The sequence below is a fragment of the Microtus pennsylvanicus genome, chromosome 1 (genome assembly GCF_037038515.1).
Source record: "Microtus pennsylvanicus isolate mMicPen1 chromosome 1, mMicPen1.hap1, whole genome shotgun sequence".
NCBI lineage: Eukaryota > Metazoa > Chordata > Mammalia > Rodentia > Cricetidae > Microtus > Microtus pennsylvanicus.
This window is the reverse complement of record NC_134579.1, coordinates 221,691,470-221,703,636: the sequence shown is the minus strand read 5'-3', so window position 1 is coordinate 221,703,636 and position 12,167 is coordinate 221,691,470. Positions and strand designations below refer to the sequence as shown.

The 12,167-nt window shown below is 36.1% G+C and overlaps 2 protein-coding genes across 2 annotated transcripts; both read left to right on the top strand.

The window, feature by feature from the left end:
- The first annotated feature begins 1,662 nt into the window (after window positions 1-1,662).
- LOC142842646 (olfactory receptor 8K1-like) lies at window positions 1,663-2,616 on the top strand. The gene has a single exon (XM_075959336.1). It carries the CDS (start codon window positions 1,666-1,668, stop codon window positions 2,614-2,616), a length of 951 nt encoding a protein of 316 aa, XP_075815451.1. The 5' UTR covers window positions 1,663-1,665.
- Window positions 2,617-9,304: 6,688 nt separating this feature from the next.
- Window positions 9,305-10,252, top strand: LOC142842645 (olfactory receptor 8J3). The gene has a single exon (XM_075959335.1). The coding sequence runs from the start codon at window positions 9,305-9,307 to the stop codon at window positions 10,250-10,252; it is 948 nt and encodes a 315-aa protein (XP_075815450.1).
- The last annotated feature ends 1,915 nt before the right edge of the window (window positions 10,253-12,167 follow it).

Sequence of the window (12,167 nt, the reverse complement as noted above, 5' to 3'; positions counted from 1 at the left end):
GGCTCACCTTATTTCTTAGCTTCTCTGGGATCAGGAATTATATGTTCAATGTCCTTTGTTTATAGCTAGTATCCACTTATGAGTGAGAACATACCATATTCATCTTTTTGGGTCACTCAGGATAATGTTTTCTAATTCTATCCATTTGCATGCAAAATTCAAGTGTCCTTTTTTTTTGTTTGTTTGTTTTTAACACTGAGTAGTACTCTAATGTGTAAATGTGCCACATTTTCTTTATCCATTCTACATTTGAAGGGCATCTAAGTTGTTTCCAGATTCTGGCAATTACTAATAATGCTGCTATGAACATAGTTGAACAAATATTTTTGTAGTATGATAGAGCATCTTTTGGGTATATGCCCAAGAGTGGTATTGCTAGATCCTGGGATAGGTTGTTTCCCAATTTTCTGAGGAACCACCGTACTGATTTCCAAAGTGTTTGCACAATTTTGCATTCCCACCTGCAATGGATGAGTGTTCACTTTACTCCGCATCCTCTCCAGCATAAGCTGTCATTGGTATTTTTGATCTTAGCCATTCTGACAGGTGTAAGATTATATCTCAGAGATGTTTTAATTTGCATATCCCTGATGGCTAAGGATGTTGAATATTTCCTTAAGTATCTTTTGGCCATTTGAGATTCTTCTGTTGAGAATTCTCTGTATAGTTTTGTATTCCAATTTTTATTTGCATTATTTAGAATTTTAATGTCTAATTTCTTCAGTTCTTTATATATTTTCGAGATTAGTCCTTTGTCTGATGTGGGATTGGTGAAGATCTTTTCCCATTCAGTAGGCTGCCTTTTTGTCTTATTGAACATGTTTTTTGCTTTACAGAAGCTTCTCAGATTCAGGACATCTCATTTGTTTATTGTTGCTCTCAGTGTCTGTGATACTGAGGTTATATTTAGGAAATGGTCTCCTGTGTCCATGCATTGAAGAATACATTCCATTTTTTCTTCTATCAGATTCAATGTGGCCAGATTTATATTGCTGTCTTTAATCCATTGGGACTTGAGTTTTGTGCATGGCAATACATACGGACCTAATTCAGTGTTCTATATGGTGACATCTAGTTATGCAAGCACCATTTGTTGAAGATACTTTCTTTTTTCTATTGTGTAATTTTAGCTTCTTTGTCAAAAATCATGTGGTTGACAGTTGAATTGTTGAGGCAGACTGATGGTCCACTGTGGCACCAGGATTTATTCCTACTGCATGTTCAGGTTTTGGGGATCCTAAACTTTTTGGATGTATACTTGCTCAGCCTAGATATAGTAGGGAGGGCCTTTGACCATCCCCAAAGCAATGTACCTTACCATCAATGAGGACTGGATAGGGGTGGGATATGTGGAAGGAATGGGGGGGGGGTGGGAACTTGGATTGATATGTTTAAAAATATAATAAATAAATAAATAAATAACAGAGAATGAAATAAGGAAACAAAACGAAGACCATTCTAATATTTTTATTATTCTGCTCTTTTACAGTCCACTTTATCATAATTTTGTGGAATATAAATATTGTTTTATATATTTCTGAGCTGGAGCAGAACTGGTGATTTCATATGAAAAAGAACCTTATTATGTGCATGTTCTTGACATACTATTTCAAAAATAACTTATATTAAACTTACTCTTTATACAGGTTGTCACTCTTAAGCCCAATGGGGAAACTCAACCACACTGCAAAGATCCAAGTTACTGAGTTTATTCTCCTGGGACTCACCTCCAGCCCCGGCCTAAAGGCACCACTCTTTGGAATATTTTTAATCATATACTTGGTCACCCTGGTGGGCAATCTGGGCATGGTTATTCTGACTCATTTGGACTCTAAACTACATACTCCTATGTACTTTTTCCTGAGACATTTATCGATCACTGATCTTGGTTACTCCACAGTTATCGGTCCAAAAATGATGGTAAACTTTTTTACACAGCAAAACACCATTTCCTACACTGGGTGTGCTATGCAGCTGACATTCTTTGAGATTTTTATCATTACCGAACTATTTATTCTTTCAGCCATGGCCTATGATCGTTATGTAGCCATCTGTAAACCTCTTCTCTACGTGACTATTATGTCAGGGAAAGTGCGCTGGGCGCTGGTACTGGTACCCTATCTGTACAGCATGTTTGTGTCACTACTTCTCACAGTTAAGCTATTTACACTGTCCTTTTGTGACTCTAATGTAATCAGTTATTTTTATTGTGACTGTGTCCCTCTGATATCTCTGCTATGTTCTGACACACATGAATTAGAGCTGATCATATTAGTTTTCTCAGGCTGTAATTTACTCTCCTCCCTCTTGATTGTTCTCATATCTTACATGTTTATTTTTGTGGCAATTCTCAGGATGAACTCAAAGGAGGGGAGGTCCAAAGCCTTCTCCACGTGCAGCTCTCATCTGACAGTGGTGGTTGTATTCTACGGAACTCTGTTGTTTATTTACCTGCAGCCCAAATCCAGTCATGCTTTTGATATTGATAAAATGGCCTCTGTGTTTTATACATTAGTCATTCCTATGCTCAATCCATTGATTTACAGTCTAAGAAACAAAGAAGTAAAAGAGGCCCTTAAGAGAACTTTTACTCATGGATTCAGAATCCACACTTAATACCTCAATATTCAGTCACACAATTTTCATACTTTGTCAGACCGTGATACACATGAGATCATTTAATAGGAAAAGTAAACAGCAAGTTTAAATCTCTTCATAAAGAATTCTCTCTATGCAAGCTCCTGCTTCTTTTCCAACTCAAAAGAATAAAACACACAGCACTAACTAATTGAAATCTTCAAATGCTATTCAAGGTCACACTGGAAATTAAAGCTTATTATAGTGATATTTCATTTATGCGTAATAAATAAATCCTGTCTGAAGGTTAGAGGGTAAAACTAAGCCACTAGAGGCCAGGTAGTGGTGTCACACTTCTTTAATCTCAGGATTTGGGAGATGGAGGCAGATAGATCTCAGTAAGTTCAAGGCCACCCTGGGCTATGTAAGATCAATGAGGAAACAGATCCAGGTGGTGGTAGTTTACACCTTTATTCCTAGTACTAGGGAGTTACAAACCTTTAATCCCAGCAATAAAGGGATTGTAAAACGGGAGGAGACAGAAGCTCAGGGCTCAGTCTACAGTTGCCCAGCCTTAGAAGAGGTAAGACTTCTCTAGTGACTTGACTGTTTTGCTTTTATGATCTTTAGCTTGAACCCCAATATTTGTCTGAGTTTTTATTATGCATGCTATAGTTTATAAATATGGTAAATGCAGTTTTTGTTGTTTCAGCTTAGTCTTTGCTTTTCTGTTGTCCTATTTTGCTTTGCTTTGTTTTGGTTATGGGTTTTCAAGACAGGGTTTCTCTGTGTAGCTTCAGAGTCTGTCCTGAAATTCACTCTATAGACTAGGAAGACCTCAAATTCACAGAGATCCTTCTGTCTCTACCTCCCGAATGCTGGAATTAAAGACATGCACCACCACTGCCCAGCTCAGCTTGGAGCTTAATTTTAAAAAAGGAAAAATCATTCCTAATTAAAATGAATCAATGCAAACTATAGACTTAGTGATATATATATATATATATATATATATATATATATATATATATATATTACAGTAGTCATTGAGCATTAAGGTTAAATAAGATTATGCCATGAAGAATATTCCAGCTAAAGAGGAGTCAAGAAAAAAATGTAATGACAACAGAAAATCATTTTTTAAATAAAAAACTAAGCTCTAAGTGTCAAACAAAGCATCAGACCTCATAATGAAGTGTCAATCAACATAAGATAATATTTTATATATTAAGGAAAAGTTGTACATTGAGAAGAATTTTTTTTAATTGGACACAATGAAGAGTTCTCATGAATAAGTTTGGGTTTATAGTCTCATGTTGCAATGGCTTTTGACTGAAAACCTCAAATGAATAATGGCCATCTGACCACGTACTGCTTCATGATAAACATTTTTTTAAATATGTAATGGTGGTTATGTAGGAATGATAACTGGTACTTCAGAGGTCATTGTGAAACCATCCTAGGAGTCTTGTTTCCATTGAAAGCTTACATGAAATTGTGTAGAATCTAAAACACTGGTTCTTTCCTATTTCCCAAAAATCAGACAGCCTCAGCTCTTATTTCACAATTTCTTTACTATAAACTCTTCCTTGATGCATTCTTCTCAAAGATGTCTAACTTTCAGCATGGAATAAATATCTTAATTCAGGCATGAAGTTGTGAAGCACAAACAGGCAAAGAAAATTCTTTTAAGGCTTTATCCAAAGTATTGACCCAATTCAACCCTTAATTCAATAAAGCATCCTTGAAATCAAAGTGCAGTTTCAAAGGATTGTTTTCCTTTATAAATCAGTTTTAATTTTTTTAAAAAAAAGTTACTATCACAAGTGTCAACAAGGAATAAAAATCAAAACGTTTCATGTATGGCTTACGCTGCATCTCTGGATTAGAGAAAGGTGTCGTGTGTGGCCTAGTTTCTGACCAGGATATGAATGCTTGCTCAATGTCTCCAGATGATGCACGTTCCACAAGACAATCTCACTTGGCAGGAACCAGCGGACTTCGGGACAGCACAGAATACTGCTGGGACCCCACGGCCTGCATGCTCTCTTCTCTCTTATAATATTGATGATTATCTCGGAGGTTTTATTGTCATTTTGTCAATCATGCAGTGGACAGATGTGATTATTCCTGAAAACCCCAATTTTTTTTTCCTCAAGTATCTTCCCCTAAAATTCTTTGGGAATTGATGCCTCTCTGGTTTTTTACTGTTCCCTTTTCCTCCTGTCTTCTCACTCCCTTCACCTTCTTCCCACCCCACCCTCATCCACTCCTCAGAGAGGGTGATGTCTCTCATGGGGAGTCAGCAAAGTCTGGCACATCGCTTTAGGCAGGACCAAGAGCCCTTCTCCGCCCCCCGTATCTAGGCTGAGCAAGATATTCCTCCATAGGGAATGGGTTCCAAAGAGTCAGTTCATGCACTAGGGATGAATACTGGTTCCACTGTTAGTGACCCAAAACTGCCCACGTCTCACAACTGTCACCCACATTCAGAGGGCCTAGTTCAGTCTTACACAGGTTCTGCAGCTGTCAGTCCAGGGCCAGTGAGCTCCCACTAACTAGAGTCAGCTGTTTCTTTTTCTGTGATCAAACATCATGATGTTGGCCCCTTTGCTCATCTGGGAATTCCAGTTGCCACTTCAGACCCTGGGAACTGTTCTGATTCAGTGCTGACAGGATCACAGACATATCACCCAAATTTCTGTAACTATGTTTTGATCGGGATTGCTATTCTTAAAAATATGTGCCTGTGTCAATGTTCCTATATTAGTTTAGTAAAAAAAGGATGCACCTGGCTCGATATTTGGTCAAACGAGCAAATAAGTGCTGTTTTTAGTTTAAAAATGTTTTAGGGGGAAAAAAGCGTATTTGACATATTTGGTTTTGCTGGAGGTTAACATCGGAGGATGGGAAAGACTTGTTTGTTAGTATGGAGAAACATGCTTGTTTTGGTTGTATAAATAAAGATGGTTGGAGCTATCCGGGACTGGCCACTTTTGTGAAAGTCATCTGGTGGTCAGACAGTGCATTTCTTTGTGCCGATGTCCCTTCTTTGTCTCAGGACCTAAACCCAGACTGTGGCAAAACTGAGGCAGAAAAGATTCACAATGCAAATTCGAACGACTCACACATATACAAAAACTTCAGTACAAGAATGGCAAAACATAATATTCCAAAATGCAAGTACTTATAGGGGATCAGCGGATTATATAAGAAATTTGAATAATTAAATGATCCTGCTATGCCCATGTCTTTGTATTTATACGCATCTGTTTCACTAGGCCCAGAAATAAACAAGTTCATTTAACTACATGTAGGTATACTCTAAATAAAATTAAAAATATAAACTAAAATATATTATTAAATAAAATATTAATCAGAAATAACACAAAATGAATGAACTACGCATTGGTACTATGTAATTTATTTTGAAGAAACTTTGGGGTCATTTTAGGGTGATGCAATATTCTGTTTCTTGGTAAATATTTTCAAATGCCATCTATGTACAATAGGCATTTTTATATATGTTTTCTAATTTTTAATATATTTTAATTAATTCTTTGTTAATTTTGTACATGCCCTCTTCCTTTAATTCTTTCCATATCTACCCACCTTGCTTTTCCAACAAATTTATATCCTTTTTTTCTCACTTCAATGGAGTTAGTGCTGTCTAAATATTCCTGGATATGTATGTACCTTTACACTGGATTATTGTTGACTTTTGGGGGGCTACACTTTTTAGAAAACTGACCTTTGCTATATCAGAAGCTAACAATTTTCAAGAGTTCCTCTGTTAGAGGTGAAACTTGGTGCCCAGCTCCCCTCTTTGTGCTAGGATTTTGGCTTGCATTATGAGAATATCATATTCCTTCATGCTGTTCAACTTCAAAGACCTTGTCCCCAGGTAGGTCCCCTCAGTTTTACTTTCTTCTGAGTCATGCATAGAGCTGCCTCTGACAATACTCATATCCTCTTATGCGGACTAATTATGTGTTGGATATATTTCCTGCCTCTGACCTAACACCTTCTTTTATATAATTTAACAATATTTTAATTAAAAACCAACAAGCATACAAAGAAGTGTGGTTGGACTTTGACTGAGTAATAAATACTCTAACAACTTTCTTTTTAATTCTCATTGAAATTGCATTCCCTAATAAAAGTAGATACAAATTGCTGTTGTTACTTCTAAGTGATGAGATCTAGTTTTGCGTGAGAATAGATGTAGGAAAAGCACAATGCATATTCTTGTCAAACAACTGCTTTGAAAACACTAATATTGCCATTCTTTGTGGACCTGTAGATGTCGGTGATTTTTCTCAACGGAACGTTGAAGCTGAATAAATAGGAGACATTTGTATCAAAGTAAATGTGCAAAAATTCAAAGCAAAGGCAACAAGATTATTAAATGTCTGATAGGCTTCTTTTAAAAAATTATTTTTTATTTTTTTAGTTATTTCTCCCTTTTATTAATAATAGATTATTTTCTCTTACACTATATCCTGATTACAGTTTTCCCTCTCTTACTCTAATTTACGCTAATTAGTAATTACTTGTATTATAATTACCTTTAGATAGTATATTTCCTTATGACATTTTTAGACATCCTTCGTTCTTGACATTTTGGGATAAATTATAAGCATATACCATGGTTTATTATTTTGTTTTTAAGTTTTTCTTGTATTTTTTTTGAATTTTTACTAGAGAAAACACATGTCATTTATACAGGGGCCTAGAAGTTGACACAAATCATTGTCAGACACTTTCTGGATACCTATAGCAGTTATTATAAAATGTACAAGACCAGTGTAGGCCCCAAACTAATGTAATTTAATTCGTACGCCCTTTAGATACCATGGATTTGAGCTCTATACAATTCAGTAATACAAGCTCAGAGTAAAGCAGTACAGTACAAAGAAACCTGAGGACCCAAAAGGTGGGAGGATGGGGAGTTACCATCTGTCCTGGGTATACACTGTGAGACCTTGTCTTAAAAGAGAGAGAAAGTATCTATTTATGAGTAGATTAATTCCTAGAGGAGAGTCTTGTTGTGAAAACAGTTCTGAGAACATCTTCCCCAAGGATGCAACAGACTTCTTATGGATCCTAGCGTCACTGGACTTCACATTTTGATCTCAAAGTCTTATAGAGCTGAATCAACTCATGAATGCAGCCATGTAGAGATTTTAATTAAGAGCGTGAAGTCCAATGTCTACTCCAGGTTGGTTTAGAATATTTCCTATTTTTATATAAGGACTTTGAATATCCATATAATGTTTTAAACAAAACCATTCTCCCTTTATTTTGGAAGTATGAACTGCTGATAATCAAGTAGCAAAATATCTAAACTAGCAATTTTTTTTGGATATTGTAACTATAGTGGTCAATAGAGGGTGGCATAATGATCAGCCATCATTGTTTTTAAATTAAATTATCCCTGTGTCTCATGGATTAAGTAAATAATTTCATTAAACAATGCAGTTTTCTTAGTGAATAGTTTTTCTTATTTTATCATTGTTATATTCTCTAAAAGGAAAAATTTATGTTTTGATGATTGCATTTATAAAAGAAAAGTAGATATAACTGGCTCCAAACAAATTACATCCCTTCTTGAGAATGCAAATTTCTTTGGAAAAATATGCTTAATGGGGATGCTATTTCTGCATCACAGTACATGCTCAGAAACCAAGCTTCTAGAAGTTTGAAACAAATAGAACATGGGAAAAAATGGAGGTGACTTACACATCAGTCAGCACTACAAAGTGAGACAGCCTCATGAAGACATTAAAATATTAGATGACATATATACAAATAAATATAGGCTTTTAACATATGCAATAAACTTAGTAGTGAAACACATTTACAAAAGTCATCTATCAGACATTAAATGAGTCTGTCTACAATTTAGCAAAGGGTCTGTTGAAAGGAAACACTTTGAAGAGGTATCCGAAAACTGGGTCACATTGAAAAGGGGCATCCGCTAAAACAGTGGACTTTAACTACAGAGACCAAGAACTCTAATTTACTATCATGAAGCCTGTTTCATATTTATGGATAACATTCCCAGGAAGCAACATGCTTTCTGAAATTTGCACTTAGCTCATTTACTTAGTACAGAGAGCTCAGGATAAACTTCTCTGCCTCCTTCCAGCACATTCCAGAGCAAGACTCTGGATGATCTTGGACAGCCCATCATCCTGCCTCCACATTTTCTTGAGTCCTGCGGGTACAGACCAGTACTACCACACCTATTTTTCTTCTTTTTGTTTTTTTTCCCCTTTTTAAGTTTGTCTCTTATTGTGTGACTGAAACTAGGCTGGAAACTGGCAAATAATTAATCATCCCCCGCCTCAGCTTCATCAATACTGTGATTATCAGTGCCAACCACCAGACCTGCATTTTCTTTTGATATTAAGCATGTTTTCTAAACTCAAAGCATTGATTTTCCTTTTTGGTCCAACATCTAGACTTTTTCCAAAACCAAACAATTCATAATGATCACAACAGCAAAAAAATAAAAAAATCTGTGGCTCAAATCAAGTAATCAAAATATTTCTTTCTCTAAAATGTCTCCATAATTCACAAATGAGAATAGAAAGTAGGAAGTCCATTTTGAAGTATAACTTTCTACCCAGGAGCATCATATCTAATGACAATTTAGAAAATGCTTCCTTTACTTCTTATGCAATTCCTTCCTTCCTCAAACAGATGAATTCACAGCTGTTACATGGCTCCTATAAATACATCTCATGTCACTGAGTTTATTCTTGTGGGTGTTTCAGACCGTCCAGACCTGCAGGTCCCACTTTTCTTCGTCTTCCTGGTCATCTACATGCTGACAGCAGCAGGAAACCTGGGCATCATCACCCTCACCACCGTGGACTCACGACTTCAAACTCCCATGTACTTCTTCCTCAGACACCTGGCTGTCATCAACCTTGGCAACTCCACTGTCATTGCTCCTAAAATGCTGGTCAACTTCTTAGTCAGCAAGAAAACCACCTTGTACTATGAATGTGCCACCCAGCTGGGAGGATTCCTGGTTTTCATTGTAGCAGAGATCTTCATGCTGGCTGTGATGGCCTATGACCGCTATGTGGCCATCTGCAACCCCCTGCTCTACATGGTGGTGGTGTCTCGGCATGTGTGCCTTCTGCTGGTCTCCCTCACATATGTCTATGGCTTTTGCACGGCCATTGTTGTTTCATCTTGTGTGTTTTCTGTATCTTATTGCTCCTCCAATAAGATCAACCACTTTTACTGTGACAATGTCCCTCTGTTGGCATTGTCCTGTTCTGACACCTACCTCCCAGAAACTGTAGTCTTTATATCTGCAGCTACAAACCTATTTTTTTCCATGAGTATAGTGCTAGTGTCTTATTTCAACATTGTGTTATCTATCTTAAGGATCCGTTCAGCAGAAGGACGGAAGAAAGCCTTTTCTACTTGTGCTTCACATATGGTGGCTGTCACAGTTTTCTATGGAACACTGTTATTCATGTATTTGCAACCTCAAACTAATCACTCCCTGGATACTGATAAGATGGCCTCTGTATTTTATACACTGATCATCCCAATGCTGAACCCCATGATCTACAGCCTGCGGAACAAGGATGTGAAGGCTGCACTAAAGAGATTTGTAACAAATCCATGTAATTCTTTCAAATCAATGTAACTTTAAAACACCTTTGGTCAATAAAGACATGGATATGATCACTCACAATTGTGAAATAAAAAGCGACATGGCTGACTTACTGGTTTGAAATCAATCCTGGGCAACAAAAGTCAAGGAGAAAAGCAGAACTCAGATACAAAATAAGTAAATTTTTCTGGTTATAATAGTAACCTACACACATACATGTGAATAACTGCCCACTGGCATATGGTAACTAATTTGGAAGAAATGTATCCAAGAACACAAAGATATGGGTCTTTTGTTCTTTTTATTTATTCTTTGAAAATTTCCATTGTATTAAATTTACTCTTATTCTCTCTAAAAGCTCTTATTAGATGTCTTGCACTCTATCTTCCCCTTCTAATTAATTAATGTTTATAATCTACTGAATATTTTGAATTTTAGGTTAACTAACTTGAACGTCGGAGATCAAGTGGGGGAAAAAAGGAGAAAGGGGAAGGGAATATAATAATTAAAGAAAGAAGAAGGGAAAAGGAAGATAAGAAATAAGGAAAGTAAAGATGGGGAGAAACAAGGAGAAAGAGAAAATATGAGAGAATATATGATTGTGAGGTCAAAGGATCAAAATAGTACAGGAAGACCCCCACTGTATTTTCAACAGATAAAGCCAAAGCAATCTCAGTTGAAATGAAAATATGTAGATTTCCATTAAAGCATTTTCTTACCCACAAGATAAGATTGCATGCTATGTTTAAAACGTTTACATACTTTATAAGTAATGAGAAACAATTTTTCCAAACAGGAGAATATGTTGATTTGTGTCTATATTCCTCCCTTAGGGAATGGACTGATATGTCATTTTATGTTACTTTATCTTGATGGTTTCCTTCCAAATAGTTCAATATGCAAAGTAAAGGTGTCACATGACAGTGACGAAAAATGACAAAAACTAACTTGACTAGGAAAGTAGATTAACACTATCAGTGATAAGTCAAGTCTACAAAGGGGCCCTTCATCATGACGTGAACAAGATAGCAATCTACTGCTTTTATTTCTTTACCTACACCTATAACTTTAATCCAAGTATGAGAAAAACTGAGAAGAAACCGAGCAGAGTAGCAATGCAGAAAATACTGGCCAGTATATTCCCTCAAATCACCATAACATATAGAGAAACTATGATAGCATAGAAGACATTAATGAGACAAACTAACTACATGTCTATTTTGGATGGGACATCTGATCCTAGTGGATATAAAACTAAATTCTGAGTAAAATATGTAATCTATGAATGATAATAAAATATTTGATATTCATCAAGCATGCTATTGAGACATAATGTGGCATCTCCTATTTCTCCTGTCATCATATGGGCTTTTATTTTAAAATAAAATCTAGGGCTGAGGATGTCTCTGAGCAGGTGAAGTACTTATTCATTATATATGGAGCCCTAGGTTTGATCCCAGCACAGCTTTGGATGTGAAGCACAGTTCATGAAATGAAACTTGGATTCAGGATGTGTTCATTTTGTCATATGAGTCTGCTGATAACACACAACATCTTTAAAAACAAAAAGGAAAAATGATGCAAATAATGCAAAGTCACATAGCACTGCATATGTGTGTGTACATGACACCCCTCTTACATGTACATACACACCCACACAAAATAAAAATCTTAGCTATTGTACCTTACACATGACTGACACTTCACTAAAATTTCAGCTCTCCTGTTTGTGACAGAACACATGAGCAATCCTTAGAATTGGAGATCTGATGAGGAAAACCAAAAGTTTCAACAGGCTTTGTATAAGAAAAAAAATAAAATCTGTTTATATGTCAAATTTGTGGACATTTATTGACTAGAATAACTCATGAGACCTCAAATTGTAAATAGTATCACTAAAAAATGGGATAGTTTTATGTCAGAAATTTAATAACACACAGTTCACATT